Source organism: Atractosteus spatula, chromosome 11, assembly GCF_055471065.1.
Source record: "Atractosteus spatula isolate fAtrSpa1 chromosome 11, fAtrSpa1.hap1, whole genome shotgun sequence".
NCBI lineage: Eukaryota > Metazoa > Chordata > Actinopteri > Semionotiformes > Lepisosteidae > Atractosteus > Atractosteus spatula.
The window spans coordinates 49,632,661-49,649,523 of NC_142716.1; the positions used below are offsets into that span (position 1 = coordinate 49,632,661).

Below are 16,863 nucleotides of genomic sequence, written 5' to 3' on the forward strand. Positions count from 1 at the left end.
CTTGTATGTTTTGACTTGATGACTTTCTTTTCTTCTGTCCCTTTTCTCCACCCCCACCGTGCTACAGCAGTGGCCCCATGCACAGCAGGTCACAGGGAAGAAAGTACTTCAGCTACTTAAGGCTGGACCCAGAGGAACTGACCCAGGACACGGGGGTTGACAACCTTAAGAACGGTGCTAATGAGTCTTTAGAGACCAAAGTCTGGGCTGAATAGTCATTTTTACACCTAACCTATCACAGGCACCTCCTATACAGCAGAGTCACCTGCAGAAAAGGCTTACAGATACTTCAAAACCCCATTATTTTAACAAACACCTTGTATTTTTCATGTACAAAAACATGGTTCATATGCTGTATCATTTCCTCCGCTTATTAATTTAAAATATACACATAGCACCAGTACACAAAGGTTACATATGATCTTGTACAAATGATTTTGCCGTCAAACAGCAAATGCAAATTTATTTCTATCAAACGAAATGCAAAAATAAAATACATAAAATTGAAACGTCACACACTAAAGGCTACTGTTAAAATGTACACCGACATTCACATAGAAGTCACAATCTCTGCAATATTTCCACTGCTGTACAGAGATCGTACAAGCAGGGCATTTAACCACCTCATGGCACCGAGACAGTCCCATGCAGACCCTCTAAGATCAAGGAAAGTCTGCAGCCAGGAAATCCATGGTGTGTTTGGGAAGGCATAGGTGAATGCCATCAAAGTAGTGCAGGAACCTGGGAAAGACAATCAAGAGCAAGCTTGTTAGTGCAAAAGGAAAAGTGTTTAGAGTCACCTGCTACTATCTGACCCACTGATGAAACCAGACACTCAGTGGCCAAGTGTTGGGAACTCACCTCGAAGAGCAATTAATCATTTTTTAATGTACTGTTCAATGAATGTTATCTTCATTGTTGGGAGGCAGTTTTCAAGGAATCCCAGCCAAGAAAAGGGCCCGCAATTAAAACTATATGAAGCCTGCAAGGATTACTTCACTGCTATCAACTGTAAGAGCAGAGCAGGAGAGCAACAGACCTGCCACAGCCTCCATCAAAGCAGACCCAATGTGTCAATATGCGGTATAAAACATTCTCCACTGCGCGATCTTGCCAGGCCCAGTATGGATTGTTACAGCTATTGGTGGCTCTGAAGAGCACATTGCCAGAGAGAGAATGAGGCTTTTAAAAATCAGTCTAATCCGGGTATGTTCGGCGCACATGCACTATTAGGGCAACATTTCTGAAATTTGAAAACAATGAAATGTTTTCAAAATCTTAATGAAAACTGAAAGTTCCAGAAGTGACACCATGGATGGAAACAAATTCATGTGACTAGCAGAAAAGATCTGCAGGAAATCAAAGGTGAAAGTTTGAGGCTCTGGGAGATGAGATGCTCGTGTTAAACTCTTCTGTGGAATTTCATTTCAGTGTTTATGTTCAATCTGATCGATGTGTAGATGAAAATATTGACCAGCTTCTGTAAACCTGCTCCAACAGAAAACCATTAAGCAAAATTATTCAGGAATATTATAAAAAAGATGAATCATGGTTAGGATACAGAAGTCTTAAGCCAGATTTTATATCTGAAAACAACCCTGTCTCGGTATAATACGATTTTCTCCCACTGTTAAGTTCTACAAAAAGTCCTGAACGAGTTTGACTTGACCTAAAAATCTACAGAACCCGTTTACAGCACAGGTCGAAGCAAATCAAAGCAGCGGGCCTTTTATTTGAACACAACGAGAATGGGATCGTTATGATGAGGATGATCACTATGATTTGTAATAGTAGCAGAGTTAAAAAAAAATTGCTTAAAAAACATCTTGACATTTCAGCCCCAAGCGCTGTTGCCAGCTTTAAACCCAACAGGAGAGCACGATCACGACCAAGGAGCACAGCAGAGCGCCCAGGAGAGCCCTGCTCGCGCAGCTCACCTCCTCTTCACCCTTCCTTGCTCCTTGAGCTTCTCGGACCGGCAGATGGCACGCAGGGTGGGCAGGTACTCCGCCGCCGCGGCCTGCCTGCTGCCCAGGCTGGCGAAGGCTTGGCTGGAGAAAACGTCCCTCAGCGCTGCTTCCCTCTGCGCCAGGACACTGGAGCCAGAGCCGAGAGCAACACAGGTTACATGTTAGCGACGGAGCAGGAACTGGGAATCCAATTAACTCTAGTTCCAAGGGGTTACGTCTAAGGAAAAACCCTCTCAAAAGCATCATAAAATGAGGTGGGGACTGGCTGGCCTAACTGACTCCACACCTCCGATGCTTCCAGACCAAGCACGTGCAGCGGGCAAGAGAAGACTTTAACCCGCAGGTCCCGGGGGACAGCTCTGCAGGATCACACACACACACACACACACACGACTGCTCTTAAACAAATGGGAATAAAAAAACAGAAGCACCTGGGATGGAGGGGCGCGGCCGGGCTGAAGCTAAAGCCCTGCCTGTGTGGCCCAACGGGGAGGGTCAGCTCCTCAATCGCGTCCCGGCCCAGCTCCCGACACAGAACCCGGGACGCCTCCCACGACTCCGAGAGCACAGCCTGGCACTTCCGGAGGCTCAGGTCCGCCAGGGCGGCCCGCCACTCCCCCCAGTCCTCCCGCATCCGCCACGGGTCCCCGTCCACCCGCTCCTCGTCCGAGAGCCCGTTCTTCATGCGGCTCGCGGACCAAGCGAAGCCGCCCTGCCTGCAGACGTCCTCCGCGCACGGCGCCTCCGGGGAGAGGGAGGAGTCCAGGAAAGAGGCGTGGTCCAGGAACTCGGCCAGGGAGCCCAGGCAGCGGGACACCAGCTCGCCCCGCCGCCGCTCTGCTGCGGACTTCGGTTCGTTTCCAGTCTTGACGGAGAGCACCTCGGGGTCACCCGGGCCCTCCTCCTGCGCGGGTTCAGCTTGCGAGGCACGGGGAGCCGTCTTCCTCAGCGAGAGGAAGCCTTCCTCCGACTCCGAATCAGACTCGAACATGTCTTTGCCCTTCAGCTCCAGCCACCTCCTCCTCCTCATCACAGGGGAGGCTTTCACAGGACTGTCCTCCTCTCTGAGCTCCCCGCCCACCTCGGGCCTGGCCGTTGGGAGGGGGCCCACCTGCGCGTCCACAGGCCCCGGGAGGACCCCGACTGGCAAGGGCAGGAGCTCCTCCAGATTGCAGTACAGCAGGTCGACCCCCTGCCTCTGGCACTCGGCCAGCAGCGCCCAGCGCCTCTGGCTGCCCGAGACTGTGGAGGCCTGGGCCTGGGGGGACACAAAACATCACATCATGTGAACAATTCCTTATACGTCCACAGCGCTTTTCTGGACGCTCCACTCAAAGCGCTTTACAGGTAATGGGGATCCCCTCCACCACCACCAGTGTGCCGCCCCACCTGGATGATGCTCCAGTCCGCTCCCCACACACCAGCTCTCAGTGGGGAGGAGAGCAGAGTGATGAAGCCAGTTCAGAAATGGGGATGATTAGGACACCATGATTGGTAAAGGTCAGGGGGAAACTTAACCACCAGGGTTACACCCCTACTCCTTTAGAGAAACGCCCTGGGATTTTTAATACTGGGCATTAGGACCCACACAGACCGCAGGATGAGCGCCCCCTACTTCCAGCAGAGGTCTCCCATCCAGGTACTGGCCAGGCTCACACCTGCTGGGCTTCAGTGGGGCTGCCAGCTGTGAGCTGCAGGGTGACAGCTTCTGGCGTAACAGACCCTGCGGACCCACTTTGCTCAAGCTGCCAGTTTTAGATTCTGGTATCTGACGGCCAGAAAACTTAACAGTGAGAAGCACTCTTCCTGTTTCAGCAGGAATCCCCATCAAGCCAGAAGGGCCTCCTCCACAGCTAAGCTCCTCTGAGAGAGACCACGCATCGGCCCCCCACTTCAGGAACCAGGGCTGTAGCCCACTAAACGCGGGGCTGGGAGAGAGGAGAGAGGAGCCCTTCTACCACAGAAGGGTCAGAAACCACAAATGCTTCAGCAAACCAACAGATCACGGTCTGCTTCCTGCCTTTGAGTTCAAGCTGCTGCAGCCCAGGAGGGCTCCAGGGACACTGTACCTTGAACACCGAGAGGGGGTCAAGCGCAGGCGCGATGTTGTGCAAGCCCAGCATGGCCTCCGTGCAGCCAGTGTCGCAGCGCGGCAGGCCGGGAGGCGTCTCCTGCGCAGAAGGGGGGGCAGCGCCCTTTGCATCAACCCCCCCCACAGCTCCGCCCCCCCGCGGCGCCCCCACCGGAGCCTCGGCAGCTGTGAGCAAGACAGGCAGATTTCCGATCAGCACACGGAGCAGGGACCACACAGAAAACACCGCAGCCATTAATCGAGGACCCCCTCAGGCAACACACACCAGGCTCCGCCTCGCAAGGCGTTTTACCCGTGACAAACATTCAAAGCCTAAAAAAAAGAAAATAATTCAAAGGTCGAGGAAAGAGTTAGTGCGTACGGGGGAGGAACTCAGAAAGGTGCGTGGAGCAGACCTGGAGAGGATGAAAACGGGCAGTACTGACAGAAAGGGCCGAGTTTCAGCGGGATGATATTTCGATCGTGGTCACTCTGAAGGACAGAACGGCGTGCAGGTGTACCTGGAGGGGGGAGGGGCCTGTGTAGCTTCCGTCCGCCGCCGCTGCGCACCCAGAACTGCAGGTGCAGGAGGCTCCGCCTGATGTCGCACTTATTCAAGGAGAGCAGGGAGGAAAAATCCCTGGCGTCCGTTCGGACGTTCTCGGCCAAGCACAGGAGCTGCAGGTAGCTGCCGACATTCACCTGGAAGAATGACGGAGGAATCAAGTCAGGTTTGGCGACGGTTACAGCAGAATACAAAACCCCACCGCCCCAGCAGCACCAGCCCAGCATCGACGCCTGCAGCTAAACCTGCAGCGCGGTGGACTTACCATTGAAGGGGTTTTAAAATGAATTTCTTCAAAATGTCCATCAAACAACGAACTAAACGTTGGATCTAAAGAAGAAAAAAAAATGGAACTTCAAAAAATTTAGGAAAGTTGATTGATCTACTTTCCTAAAAAAAAAAACCCAATAAATTCTGAAACTTTTTTGCCGTCACTGCAAAGAGGAGGTTGTGCTCACCGCTGGTGGTCAGGATTACAGGCCTCTTGGTTGTGGCCATGAAGGTCTTGATTGCTGCCAGGAATCCACTGTCATCCTCAAATATGACATCAACCTGGAAAGGAGACAGGTTCAGTATTGAGGAATTAATTTGATTATTCTTGAGATATAACTGAGGTATAGATTAACAGCAGAGAACAGACAGACTGAAGGATGAAAGAAATACTCCTTATTCCTGGCTGTCCACTGGTACCCATGACTCTACAAGCAAACTGAACACAAAATCAACACAAGGCAAAAAGAAATTAATTTAATTTTCTCAGATAGCACAGCCTGAACAGCTTCCATGTCTCCTGTATGAAAGCAAGGAACATCTTAAAAGCAGCAGAAGAACGTCGAAAAACATTTGAATGTTTAGATATGTATAGATATGTAGAAAAGTGTAAAAATGTTATCCACAGCCTCAGCTACGTTCTGAAACTTTCTAAAGATGTTAAAACTCAGCAGGTGTCGGAGCTGAAATACAGCCCCCTGCTCTCGGGATGAAGAAAGTGGTGTTTTACCTCCTCGAAAAGGATGAGGGACGTGGCTGCCTTTTTACCCGGCTCCTCTGCTGAACCGTCTCTGCTGCCTGCAGGTTTGCTCAGAGCCTCTCTGCCTTGAGAGCCGTTTCCCTTATCAGCCAAAGGATTCGGAGAACCACTGTCTGAGAGAGCCAACAGGAGCGAACAGGGAAGCAGAAGCAATAAGAGTGATTATTTCACCATAAGGAAAAACATTAGACATTGACAAGGATTAATTTGATCGTTAAGTGTCCCAGAAACAGTGCCAGCGTCACTCGCCTCTCTCTCCACGCTTCTCCTGGCTGCCTGTGTCTTTGCTCTTGAGTCTGGCGCCCGTCTTGAAGAAGCTGGCGAGAGTTGTGGGAGCCAGACCCCCCTTCTTGGGGCTCGCCCTTCGAGGGGACTTTCTGGGAGATGACACGACCCTCCTCGGAGAATTTCCCTTTCCTTTACAAAATGAAAATATGCATGAGTGGAACTGTGCATGTTCCATGCATGAGTAGTTTCTGTTGATCAACACTGCAAATGCAGGCCTCTGGTAGTATTCATTAGGCTGATACTTGGGCTCAAAGCAACAGACAGGATCACTGCTTCTAGGGCTGCAACTGTTAAAACTTCTGGAAACATCCTGAGGCAGGACGCCATGAGACAGGGGCAGAGAGGACCACCTATTGGCAACAAACCTTCTCCTCTGTCCTGTCTCACGATCTGCTGTCCAGTGTGTCCAGCAGATCTACAGAGCTCCCACTCCGCAGGCAGACACTGCCTGCCCTCTCAGGAAGAAGAAAAGAGAGAAAGGCTTCAAAAGATCCCGACGTACTTGGAGAGCCACCGGGCCTAGAGGTGCTGGTGCTATAGCTGTTGAAGTAGGCTGGCTTGTGCGCGTTCACGCCCTGGATGTCCACCTGGTGGGACTGCGTGGCTTCCTTTAGCTGGGACAGGATCTGCCTGCCGCTGCGTTGCGATGACGCGTTCACCTCAAACACCTAGGGCGACGGCGAGGGCGCGGTCAAGACAGCGGACATGCATGTAAGGGCTTTTAACAAAGACACAGCTGGTATGACCATCCACGGACTGAGCTCAAGTCTGATTTTTAATTTCAACCAAGTGGCTTCCCATCATGAGCACCACCACCAAGTGCTGCAACAAAGCTGTGCACTGAAAGGTTAGAGGGCTCGTCAACGAGGGCTTGAGCTTACTTCCCTCCCAGAGGCATCAAGAGAACAGAGTACATGCAGGTGGTTCTCGATTTACACGGCAGAAGCATTCCTGAGAAATGCAGTGTAATCAAAACGAGAATTAAAAACTGTTTCCCTGCACGACGATGTTCAATTCTTACACTCAGCAAGCCTTTTAGATGCCACGGATTTCAAAGCTGTTCAAGTAACATTATAAATCACTTTGCCCCCCCAAACGTAGATTTTAGCTGATATTTAATGGTAGACTTAATTATTTCTCGACTGTTAAGGTTAATGTTTTTCCTTGTTTTGAAAAAAAAACTACTATAAAAATTAATTGCACTGAACTTGAAGTTTTTCTCAATAGCTTACTCGAATGCTTAACATTGGCCGTTTCTAGAGTCAGGGGCTGAGAGGACGCCACACCCAAGTGTGTTAAACCAAGATCTAATAACATCCTAAATTAAGAAGTGGTATATAATGTGGGCCAGCACAAAACCAAAAGCATGCAATTTAAAAGCATGCCAATGGAGAACTACCTGTAAAAGATGGTCCCCCTTGTGGGCCTGCTAGTCCACTGCAGTTTAACGCTCCTGCAAAGCCAGTGTGCATTCATGCAACCAGAAGCAACAGGTACCGAAATACAGATACAGCAGGGTCTGCTGAGTGGACTAGAACCCACAGCTCTCTGGCAGTGGGTCCAGCTCCGCTCAGCAGGAAAAGCAAGGCAGGGCAGTTACAAGCCTGATCCAGAAGGGAAATGACAGGGAAAGGCTGAAATTAACTGAATGCTGGCAATGTTCAGTGAAGCACCACAAAGGCAGGACTCCAAGTTCAGACCGGTACAGCCCTCCCCCCCCTTGGAAAAGAGCCGCGGCTCGGCCACAGACCTTGAAGCCCAGCTCCTGCGCGCAGGCGTACACGGCGGCCGTCTTGCCCACGCCGGGGGGGCCCGTGATCAGCACTGTGTTGCACAGCAGGTCCTCCTCACCATCCTCACCCCTGAAGTCGCCGCAGTCCCACGCGTCTGCAGACCCAAAACCCAGCACATACACAGCCGCAGGTCAGCGGACAGACCAGCACAACGGCACTTTCTTCAACGCTACGGAGCCCGGCTGGAGATGACAAAGGACCAGCTCAACAGGGTTAATCAGCCCGCAGGCAACATTTGTGCTGTTCTACTCCTACTGCCAGGTTTTCTACAACTGTGCACAAACTCCCAGAGCCCAGAGGGGGCACTGAGACCCAGGAGACCCCAGGCTGAATAATCCCACCCCACCCTCTGCGACGCTCAGCCAACCGCACGTCCCCTGGTGGCAGGACAGAGGCTCGAACCCGCACCGCCCAGACCTCAGAGCCCGGCCAAGGCACTCGGGAGGCTCCAAATCCAAACCACGACTCGGAAACTCGGCTTCTCCCTCCCTCCGCTGGGGCCCTCTCAAGATCCGATCGAGTCGCAGAAAGCGAGCGGCCCTCACCGGCACTGTCGTCCTCCTGCCTCTTCTCCCTCAGCTTCTTCTTCTCCTCACAGTCGGCCCTCAGCTTCCACTCCTTCAGCCAGCTGTGCCGACAGAAATCAAGACAGCGCAGGTCAGCACCGCCACCGCTGGGGGGCAGGGGAAAGGCATGCAGCCTCGACCAGACTACAGTCTATCTGACCTGCAGGGACAGGAAGGGGGACCGGGTGGGAAGTTGCCTGCTTCTGTAAGAGCAGAGGAGTTCCAGCCACTGACCTGGCCCTTTCCAGCACAAGGCCCTTTCCTCATTTAAAACAAAAGCACTCCCATGCAGACGAAGCTCAGCCTCTTGCCCTGATATAATGTAAACTGGTGCAGCGATGATGACTACGGCACAACGCTCAGTATAACACCCAGCTCCCAGGGCAGCACTCTTAACCCGAGGCCGACCTCAACCTGGGTTTTTGAAAACACAACCCGGGACGCTAAAAAATCTAAAATGTGGCAAGTACCTGTGCAGCTTCTTGACTGCTACCGAATTCCCAATGACTTCGCTGGAGTGCTGGGGTTGGTACTTCTCAGTCCACAACACGTCTTCTTTCACACCATCTAAACAGTCAAGACCAAGCACGTCAGCCACCTGGCGTCAGCACACGGCTCGTTAAAATAAATTCGGCACAGGGTCTGCATGTTGTTATTTTACAGGCACAACTGACCCCCTGCAGAGGTATAGTCACCCACTGATACAGAACACCCTGATCCTGCGAGAAACTTACAGGACAGTCAGAGGACTGAAAGTCTGAAGTCAATCCAGTGACTGTCAAACAGTGACTCACTTAATTCTAACTCCGATACGTTACAATTCGCAGTCGTCACACTGAAGGGGAATCTCACAAAGGCACAGGCTTACAAAACGCTTGCCTATCAAGCGAAGGTCTGTGCTGCACAGAGAGGGGGTCTTCCAGCTGCTGTGCCAGTAGGCGAGAGTACCTGCCGAGTCTCCCTCTCCAGCCGCAGCGTCTGCTGTGGGACTGTCGTCCAGCACGACCGCCTTGCCGCCGCCGCCGCCGCCATCCCGGTCCGGCCGCCTGCGCCTCTGCGCGCGACCCGGCCTGCCCCTCCCCGCCAGCTCCGCGCCGCTCGTCCGGGCGCCCCCCAGCGCGGTGTCCGGCGAGTCGTCGGCGATCACGATCACGTCCTCCTCCCCCTCCGCCGTTGCTGCCGCCCGCAGCCGCTTGGTCGCCCCGCCCGCCCCGCCCGCCCCGCCCTCCCCCCGCTTCCGTTTGCCCCCCGCGGGCAGCTGAGGGGCAGAGGCACTGCAGGGCATACCCGGAGCTGCAAGAGCAAGGAGAGAAACCTTGAGGACGAACCGAAGGCTGTGAGGAGTCCGGTACGGTTCAGAACCAGAGCTAAAACAAACCCCACCGGCACACAAGAGCTCGATTTAATCTCACACACATCTCAATCCTCAGCGTTTTGCCAGAGAGGCGAGATTAACATGACATGCAGATGAGCACATCTCAACTCAGAGGGGCTCAGGTGATCTCTGCCTGCTCTCAATGGACCCCTCCTGCACAGCTTTTCAAGTCAGGGGTTCACACAGACCTGCTGCCATGCCGCTGCTCTGCAGAAGAAGGTGCTCGCTGCGTTTCTTCAGGAACCAGTTGAAGAACCTTCTCACGGGGAAAAGAGGGTTCGAAGCCCTAATCTCTTCCAGCAGGCACCTCCGAACCTGCTCTGAGAAATCCTCGCTGCAGCCCGGCCCCTGCGACAACACACCAGCGTGGAAACCCAGTTTAATCCCACCCCAACAGCTCAAGAGATCTAGCAGCGATCTTGACACTCAGTTTCTTTTGACACCATGAGGTGCTAGTGACATTCAAATCACAAACAGCACACATAGAAATTGAAATTATTTTGTAGAAGACTCCTCTCCTACTGAACAACCAACAACTTCACTTCAAGAGCCAGCACTGCAAAAAGCAGCGAAGGGGCAGGACACAGCGTCTGCTCGACCTGTACCAGCCCAGCCGGCGCTCACCCTGGATGCCCTTGCTCTCAGGGCTGGTGTGGTCTTGAAGCCCACAAGCGGTCCGGGCGGCCCAGTGGGCTGGGGGGGGTCGGGGGCTCCTCTCAGATGCTTCAGGAGCCGAGACGTGGGCCACGGCAGACTCCAGAGAGGGCAATCTGGGAACAGCGAGGGAGAAGTAAACAGCAACGCACAGGGGAGGAGAGTGCAGAGCTGCACTTCTGAGCGAGCAAGCGGCCGGCCGGCTGCCCTACCGGGGGTTTCCTGCAGCACGTGAACCACGGGAAGGAAGGAGGCGCAGGACGTGGCGTAGGCCTCCCGGCTGGCAGCCGTCTTGGCGATCTGCCTCTTGAAGGACTCCGGCAGGCCGCTCTTCAGAAACTCCCTCCTGGCCCTGAACTGCTCGTCGTCCTGCGAGTTCTCGGACTCGTCGCGACTGGGAGGAGGACAGACGACAAACCACTGGAGCCACAGAGCCGCACAAGGAGTTTAAGTATTAAACTAACATGGCACGTGGATTTTGGGGGAGGGGTCTGGTTAAATTAGCTATGTTTAACGCACGATTGTTTTAAATCGTGATTTGCAATTATGTATACCACTTTTGGAAAAAAAAAGATTTCGGCACAAGCCTTACCTGCTGTCATCAAAAATGGAGACGATCCCAGATTGCTTCTGTGCCTTTTTCCCCAGGAACAGAGGTGCCATGTTTGACCCTAAATAAGAAAAAAATAAAATAACTGCAGATACCAATCGCCATTTTCCCCCCTCCAACAGTGAAATTTGATAGGTTCCTTTGCAACTGTAAGCTTGTGTTCTTAGCGCACAGATAAAATTCATACAGATAAAATGCTGGCAAGGAGTCCTTTCAAGCTATTTAAGAGGTTGGCAGCAATTGCAATACAGAGACTAGACCTTGAAGAGTCAGGTTTCGGGGGAACAAGTTAATACTGTCGGCACACAGGAGGATGAGAACTGGCAGTATTCAGATCAAGAGTAGAAAAGGTGTTGATGAAGGAGATGTGAGGCATTAAGGAACCCAGGGAGGGAAGACCCTCAGATGGGACACCTGCAGGGGTCTTCGCTGCCTTGCTTGCGGCCGTGTTCTTCCCCAGCACGTCGTTCAGGCTGCGCAGCTGCTGCGTCTGCGCGGCTGGAGCTGGTCCGCTGTCCCGCCTCACATCTTCCACAAACAGCACCGAGTCCTGCGGACACAGAGCGGGCGGGTAAACACAGTCAGCTTTTGACAGCATTATCCTGTTTACAAAAAACAAAACGCCAACATTACACAACCCCTTCCACGCCACAGAGTGCTTTACAGGGGAGGTAAGAATTCAGCAGTGCCAGGACTGAGAAGGAAGGACGGAGATGTCCCCGATCTGACAGGGCTGGTAACCATCTGGGCAGACTGGAGCAGTCAAGGCAAACTGCCTTCCTCACTAAGGCAGTCTCCATCAGGCACTTGAACCCACAACCCCCTGCCCAAGGACGCCATCAGCCTCAGAACCAGTACAGGATGATTCACCCACCTCATCCTCGCAGTAGGTCTTCCTCTTCACGTCCAGGTTCCGAGAGGAGCGCCGGAGCATGCCTCTCTCCCCAGGAGCTGCCTTGCTCTTGCTCTGCTGGAGAGCCCTGGCCTTCTCCACCAGCCTTTTGGCTTTCCTCCTGCTCTTCAAAGCGCCAGGTTTCTGGGAGAAAGAAAAAACGGCGGAACGGTGCTCTGTCATGAACTGCCAGCTTTCGCAGGTGTGGAAATATTGTACTTCTCTCGTAAAATGTACACAACAAGCTGTACTGTGTGCAGTAACACCAGCTTTCACCAAGCCATCTCACCCTGATATATCAGTAAGCTTTATTCTGGCTTATTTTCCACCACATATCTGTGAAAAAACAAGTTACCTTCGATCTCAGCGGAGTCATTTCAAAATCACTTCCATCGCCAGCCTTCCTTCCAGAATGAGGATACACACGGGAAAACCTCATTCTAAAGATTAAAAACATTCCCACACCGTTTACAGTGAGCACGTGAGGCACCAGGGCTGAGAACTCTGAAAGTGCAAGATAAACTACACATGAATTTGAAACAATAGTGCACAATAGTCCTGGAGGCCCACAGTGTCAGTAGATATTCATTCCACATCTTTACCTTCGCTGCACTTAATTCAACACTTTTCAAAGGCCTTCACTAACTGATCACTTAAAGAGCTTAGAAATCCTGCTGGATACCAGCACTGGAGGAGTGAAGTTATGCACCCGTGCTTTAAATTGAATATACAGCTTATTAAAACATCAGCTCAAACACACGCACCCATTGCAACAACCTACAAAACATTCCACTTGGCGTCTTCAGCACTAGTAACAGTGCTTTAACATCAGTAAGACGGCTAGCTCACTGCAGCTTCCATGAACGCGCAGTTAAGGGAACGGTGGCAACGCGTTACCTGATGGGGCTCTCCTTGTCGTCAGGGGGCGAGAGCATCTCCGATCTGTACACCCCGCTCCTGAAGCTGTGCGCTCGAGGGGTGGACACCCGCACCGGGCTGCCCTGCGAGGAAGCTGCCCCCCCTGCTCCGGGGGCCGGCGAGGTCAGCGGGCTGGGCGATGATAACTGGCGGGCACTGCCCCTGGTGAGTCTCCGGGCTGCCTGCCCTCTGACTGGCGTCGAGAGCGGCGTGACGGAGCTCTCCCCACCCGCCTCCGCGTCGCCCCGGCCCAGTGGGGCTCCTTCTGCAGCGGCTGGGCTCGCGGCGATAACCGCCGTTTCTTCGACAGCCCCGGCTTGCTTCTTCCTACCCCTTCTCTTCAGCCTGCTGGCCCCCGGCTCGCACGCAGGGGCCTCCTCTGTGGCCCCCGGCTCCTTTTCCTCACTGCCGGCGGCCCCTGGAGCCTCAAGGCTCGGGGGAGGCTCCTCCCCGGCTTCCCCCTGCTCGGCCTCCTCTCCCAGCTGCCCCGGCGTCTGGTCGCAGCCATCTTTCTGTTTGCCCGGGCCCTTCCTCGCCTTGCCCCGCAGGCTCTCTGCCGCGGGCTGCTTGAAGGCATTCATGAACTGCTTCCTCTCCGCCTGGGAGCACCTGGGCTTTGCAGCAGCCTCGATGACCGCCAGCTCCAGGTCCTGCTCCTCCAGCACCACGTTGGACCTCCGCTTGGGCATCGCAGGCAGCAGCTCCGTCCTCTCGGCCTCCGCCGGCTCGCTCGTCCTGCTCTGCGCGCCGCCGTCCTCCCCCTTCCTGACAAAGATGGAGGCCACTCTCCTGGCCAGCTCCGGGGAGCGAGGGCCCCCGCAGTCCTGGTGCACCTCCGCTTGGACAGTGAGGGTTCTGGGCGAGGTGCGCTGGGGGGCGCCGGGGTCGGCATCCGCTCGAACATCCACTCCCCCGGGGGTGACGGCCACAGGCTGGGGGCTCTCTGGAGCGCCTCGCTTCTCCTCCGCCTGCTCCTCCTGCTGCTTCTGGCTCTCCAGGAAGTCCTCGAAGGAGATGGTGATCGTGCTGTCGTTCAGCCGGGAGGCCTCGTCCACGTGCACCTCCAGGCTAGTGTCGCACAGAGACGGCTCGGACTCCTGGGAATCAGCCAAAGGCGGCGGCTGCAGCGGCTGCGGCGGCTGCTGCTGCTCGGCTTTCGCTCGCCTGCTGCTCCGGGCGTCGGGTTTGCCTCTCTTCCCTTTCCCCTCTGAGTCCTCTCCTGTGCGGGCGGACGCGCCCCGCAGCTTCTTCGCCAAGCTCCTCCTCTTGGGGGGTTTAGACTTCTCCGTCGGACTCCTTACGAACACTGGGTCCGGCGCTTCCGAGCCCTCGCCCTCTCCCTCCTGGACCTCCGCGCTGGTCTCGGCGAGGAGCGGGGCCGCATCGCCGGGACCCCCCGCCGTGCTGCCAACGGCCACCGTGCCCCCAGAGCCGTCTGGTCCGGGGTCGGAGATCACGGGCAGGTCCAGGGAGCGGTCCGTCTGGGAGTCCTGCAGCTGCCTGCTCAAGCTCCTGCCCGGCTTCCTGCCACGCCGGAGACGCTGCCGCCCGCCGCCGGCGCCAAGCGCTTCGGAGGGCTTGTGCCCGTTCTCCCTGGCCGGCTCCAGCGCCCCGCTCCCGCCCTCGGCCGGCGGGGTCCTCCGGAAGTAATCCAGGATGTTGCTGGACCTGGGGGGGGAGAAGGGCTTCTCCACGGCCTTGGGCATGGGCAGGAAGTAACTGGTGATCGTTTTAGCCGCCGCGGTCTCGCCATCCTTTCTTTGTCTCTTGCATGGCTGGTGCAAAAAAAAGTCATTTTTTTTAACTTTACTTTAATTTTATCGCAAGAAAATCAGTGCAGCTCTCATCTCCACCACATGGAAGCGTCACATGCAACAGGGAGCACAGTCCTCAGACTTGCCAACAAGCCTTCTTCCAGAGCAAAGGAAAGAAAGAGGAAAGGGAGAGGAGGAACAGAGAAAAACGCAAAAGAGGAGAGTAAACTGGCGCCTACCTGCTTCTCAAAGTCTTCGATAACAGATGCCATAGCTACAACCCCAGCCATGTCTTCTCCAGCCCGAACACCTGGGAGCAGCCAACAAAGAATTCAACGGGTACAGCGTTTTTTAAAATAAACACGACGTGCCGCGCTGGGTCCAGACCTGCAGTGCTGTCTGTGTGGAGTTTGTATGTTCTCCCCACATTTGAGCGGGTCTGACTCCTGGGACAATCTGCCCTGGTGCAAGTGTGTGCATGTCTGTGCGTCTGCCCAGCAAAAGGCTGGCATCCCTGCCAGGGTGTACCCCGCCTTGCGCTCGCGGCTTGCCGGGATAGACTCCAGCTCCCCCGCGACCCTGAACGGGAAGAAGTGTTTAGGAAAAGGATGGATGGACGTTGACAGTTATGCTGATGGAGGCGAGCGCTCTCTCTCATGGGAAACCCTGCTCAGCAGACAGGTGTGGGGTCGACTCAGTTATGCCCCGTGTTGCTAGTCAAATGTCAAACCATCTCTTTAAAGTTTAAATAAGCTTTATATAAATAACAGACAACCATCCATATTATAAAGTATGAAATAACTTGTTTTTCCGCTAATGTCCAACAGCAACGAATTTAAAGGGCAGAACTATCGTGTGCCTTTCCAGATAGTCGGAACCTTTTATGAAATGGAACAAGTAATAGGTTTATTCCTTTGTTCCTTGTTCCTTTGCATGCTGACGCAACTACCCACCTGAACTACCTTTTATGAAATGCCAAGTGTCGCTTAATAAACCACTGGACGAAACAATTCGTTTGAACTCTACAGTTTCATGCTCAGTCATTCTGTCCGTCTCTAGATCCTTAAACTCCCGAGCTTTTTATCTGAAAGGTGACGGGGCTGGACGCGCCGGAGCAGAGACAGCTGAAAGCACAGTACACCCGGGAGCTGACAGCAATTCAAGGCCACGCAGAGACCACAAAACAACCTGGGAAGGAGTCTTAGACCTTCCCGAATCCGCTTGGAAAAAAGAGCAAAAACGCATCTTCCATACGGCTAAACAGAGCACACCCGAACCGGCTGCCAGTATGTTTCAAGAGACGAAAAATACCCTCGCTGCTAAACCTGTATTCAGAAAAGAACAGCTTTCTTCTGCACCACAGTCTGAACAGAACAGTCTCTGCGCCAGGCTCAGTAAGAAACGGAACGTTGACCCGATCCTATTCACCGGACCCTCGGCGCCGAGACCCCTGCGATTTCTAGCGTTCTGGATTCTTGTACGTTAGCGCTTCAGAATATAGCCTATATAGAGTAAATATATATATAAATATGCCCATGCAGATATAACTAACAAAGAAAACAGCTCACCTATTAACCCAGGTTAAGAACCGCTCAGCCAGACATCCCAGCGGTTTCAAACGCTCCTGTTCGTGTCCGGCTCCAACATAGTGCTGCACACCACGCTACCTGCCCGCCCTAGCGCCCCGGCAGGCCGTTAATCACACCCAGAGGAGCCATCGCCGGAACAGGTTAATACAGCGCTGAAAACGGAATGAATGGTGTTTCAGTGCGGCAATGGGTGACCTGTTAGGCCGAACTGTAAAGCACAAAACAGCACCACCAACATCAACGTCGGCCTGTGGCACATTCGGGGAAAAAGCACCAGAAAAGGCCCCTCTCGAAAGCAACGGGCTAGGCTGCAACGTCCTGCATAAAAACGATAGTTTAATCGATACGTGTTTGAAAAGAGCGCCCTGCTCGCCTATCTCTCTCTCTGCGGCCGGGGAAATGGCGCCAAACATCACTGACCTTCGACCCCGCCGGTGCCGCCAATCAGCGAGGCGCGTCGCTCCGTCGTCACGGGCTCCTCGCGGCCGGGTTTTGGCGCGCGCGTCTGCTGCCCCCTGCTGGGCGCGCGACCCTTTTCTGGCTGGGGGGGGGGGGGGGGGGCTCATTCCTCTACCCGCCCCCGGCAAGGGCCCCGCTATCTCGTCAAAAAAACAGACAAATCACTTTATAGGAAACGTATCTACTATTTTCCACGAACTCGGCGGACCGGTAGTGGAAATATGCGGTCCGTGGCACCATCACGTTTGTCATCTATATGTATAAAAAAAAAAGATTAAAAACAGAGGCTAACTCAAGTCTATGTCCTCATAAGAAAATGTTTTTGGTAC

The 16,863-nt window shown here is 53.9% G+C and overlaps 1 protein-coding gene across 1 annotated transcript; it reads right to left on the bottom strand.

Annotated features, from left to right (window-relative positions):
- Window positions 1-411: 411 nt before the first annotated feature.
- Window positions 412-16,451, bottom strand: LOC148824289 (ATPase family AAA domain-containing protein 5-like). The gene is made up of 24 exons (XM_088927074.1): window positions 16,055-16,451; window positions 14,726-14,796; window positions 12,712-14,507; window positions 12,170-12,254; window positions 11,797-11,958; window positions 11,337-11,472; window positions 10,905-10,983; window positions 10,525-10,706; window positions 10,283-10,428; window positions 9,847-10,006; window positions 9,232-9,576; window positions 8,754-8,850; window positions 8,263-8,345; window positions 7,675-7,811; window positions 6,427-6,592; window positions 5,886-6,053; window positions 5,607-5,749; window positions 5,065-5,158; window positions 4,872-4,936; window positions 4,563-4,743; window positions 4,040-4,227; window positions 2,402-3,228; window positions 1,938-2,096; window positions 412-741 (listed from the first exon to the last, which is right to left on the bottom strand). The coding sequence occupies exons 2-24, from the start codon at window positions 14,774-14,776 to the stop codon at window positions 663-665; spliced, it is 5,529 nt and encodes a 1,842-aa protein (XP_088783200.1). The 5' UTR covers window positions 14,777-14,796; window positions 16,055-16,451; the 3' UTR covers window positions 412-662.
- Window positions 16,452-16,863: the final 412 nt, after the last annotated feature.

What these genes read in the sequence shown, in the direction of transcription:
- LOC148824289 (XM_088927074.1), bottom strand. Translation starts at nt 14,776, where the DNA reads ATGGCTGGGGTTGTAGCTATGGCATCTGTTATCGAAGACTTTGAGAAG. An exon ending in TGACTCCGCTGAGATCGAAG is followed by an intron (nt 11,959 to 12,169) that starts GTAACTTGTTTT and finishes TCTTTCTCCCAG; the next exon opens with AAACCTGGCGCTTTGAAGAG. An exon ending in GCCGCGCCCCTCCATCCCAG is followed by an intron (nt 2,097 to 2,401) that starts GTGCTTCTGTTT and finishes CTCTGGCTCCAG; the next exon opens with TGTCCTGGCGCAGAGGGAAG.